At 38.6% G+C, this 2,291-nt stretch overlaps 1 protein-coding gene across 1 annotated transcript; it reads right to left on the reverse strand.

Moving 5' to 3' along the window:
- Positions 1 to 812: 812 nt before the first annotated feature.
- Positions 813 to 1,571, reverse strand: LOC103212947 (olfactory receptor 4F4). Its single transcript, XM_007958859.2, has one exon. It carries the CDS (start codon positions 1,569 to 1,571, stop codon positions 813 to 815), a length of 759 nt encoding a protein of 252 aa, XP_007957050.2.
- Between the last annotated feature and the right edge of the window lie 720 nt (positions 1,572 to 2,291).

Consider the following 2,291-nt stretch of genomic DNA (forward strand, 5'->3'; position numbering starts at 1 on the left):
ATTGTTCTGAGAATTAAGTGAAACAATATTTTGAAAGCATGGTATTAACTTTGCATCTGTATCCAAAAACATAAAGTATAAGACTATTTGATGATAAATTGAGGAAGTAAATATGAAAGTTCTGTGACAATTACTAAATGTTATGAAAAGGGAAGGGAGCGCTGGTGGTGTAGTGCCTAAGGCATTTGACTACTAACCAGAAGGCTGGCAGTTCAAACCAACCAGCCACTCCTCAGAAGAATGATTGGGCAATCTACTTCCGTAGTGATACCATCTCAGAAACCCAAGGAGGAGTTGTTATAAGTAGGATCTGACTTCACAGCAGTGAGTTTGGTTCTGTTTTGATGAAAAAGGAATGTACAATTATCATGAGTTTTACTAAACATTTTGCTGATTTACTATATATAATGTCTTTGTCTCACACTAATATCACAAGTATAGAAAATCTAAGATTTTATACTGTTGTTGTTGTTGTTGTTGTTATATGCTGTTGAGTCGGACCCAACTCATAGTGACCCCTCCTTGGGTTTCAGAGGCAGTATCACTATAGAAGTAGATTGCCCATTCTTCCTTCCAAGGAGTGGCTGGTGGGTTTGAACCACCAGCCTTCTGGTTAGCAGTCAAATGCCTCAGGCACTACGCTACCAGAGCTCCTAAGATTTTATACTACTATTCATATTTTATTTTGTCAATTGTCTTATTGCTGCCTTCATGTCTTTGTTCCGCAGCGTATATATTATTGGGTTAAAGAGGGGAGTGACTACAGAATAAAACACAGCAAGGAATTTATCTAAGGACTTGATAGGGAATGGCTAGGCATGAATGAAGATACATGGTCCAAAGAACAAAAGAACTACTGTTATGTGAGCAGTTAGAGTGGACAGGGCCTTGGCTGACCTGTCTGAAGGGTGATGCTGGATGGTCACTAGGATGATAGTGTAGGAGATGATAAGAAGAACAAAAGAACACAGAGTGAGCATGCCACTGTTCACAATGACCATGATATCTAACCTGTAGGTGTCTGTGCAGGCAAGTTTTATGACCCTGGGAAGGTCACAATAAAAGCTGTCCACCTCATTGGGGCCACAAAAGGGTAAATTCACTGCAAAGGCCAACTGGCTCACTGAGTGGAGGAAACCAATTCCCCAAGCAGCAGCCACAAGGCCCACACATACATTGCCACACATAACTGTGGTGTAGTGAAGGGGTTTACAGATTGCTACATATCTGTCAAAGGCCATGGCTATAAGGATCACCAGCTCACCCCCACCAAAGAAATGAAGGAGAAATATCTGAGCAAAACAGCCCTTGAAAGAGATGACTTTGCGCTTACTAAAAAAGTCAGCAATCATCTTGGGGGCTGTGACTGAAGACAGACATAGATCAATGAGGGAGAGGTTGGCTAGCAGGAAGTACATGGGAGAGTGAAGGTGGGAGTCAGAAGCCACAGTTATGACAATGAATAGGTTCCCTAACACAATTCCTACATAAAATACAAAGAAGAATGCAAAAAGGAAAATCTGGAGTTCCTGAGAATTGGAGAGTCCCAGAAAGACAAACACAGTCACCATGGAGTGGTTTGTTGTACTTATTGATTCATTCCAGGAAGGAGCCTTTGTAGTGACCTTGGAGAAGAAGATGAGAAGGAAGTCAGAATTATTATATACTACTTCAAAATCCCATTTTGCATCACTTTTTGTGTCTATATCAGCTCCATATTGCATCATCCTTACAAGGACTTTCTATACTTTATTGAATAAAAGCTTTCAAAATGCACAAAATCTAAACTTAGCATTTGCACCAAACCAGTGCCCTGTCTATGCCTTATAAGTCAGTTATCCAAATCTTCTTAGTGTCAGCTCTTATGCTGGTCTTATTTGTAATAAAATACCTTTGTGCATGTTGTGCTGTCTGTCAGATCAAGCCTATAACATCAGCCTACATTTATCTTCTTATGATTTCCAAAACCATTTTTGTAGCACATAATTGAACTCTTAAATATTTACAAATGTGATTTTGTATAGGTTCTCCTTACCTACTGGAAAATAAGTTCTTTAAGTACTAGATATCTATAGGATAAAAGCTTTTTATGACATGTGTATTTGAAAAGTATTCTTAGTAGCCTATTGCAACAATTTTGTGTATAGCTGTTGGAAACCTTCTCTCTATCAAACTAAAACAAGTTCTCCATTACAATTTTCCTATGGGAGGCAATGTAGTGCATGGGTTTTGTTTTCAGTCTACAAACCTTACATATTTTACTTTTCTTCTTTAAGTTTTATTTTAACATT

The sequence above is a fragment of the Orycteropus afer genome, unplaced genomic scaffold (assembly GCF_000298275.1).
Source record: "Orycteropus afer afer isolate SDZICR_OR568_19922 unplaced genomic scaffold, OryAfe1.0 scaffold01170, whole genome shotgun sequence".
In the NCBI taxonomy this organism is placed as follows: Eukaryota; Metazoa; Chordata; class Mammalia; order Tubulidentata; family Orycteropodidae; genus Orycteropus; species Orycteropus afer.

Excerpts from the sequence above, each read along its gene's own strand:
- LOC103212947 (XM_007958859.2), bottom strand. The coding sequence starts at position 1,571 with ATGGTGACTGTGTTTGTCTTTCTGGGACTCTCCAATTCTCAGGAACTC.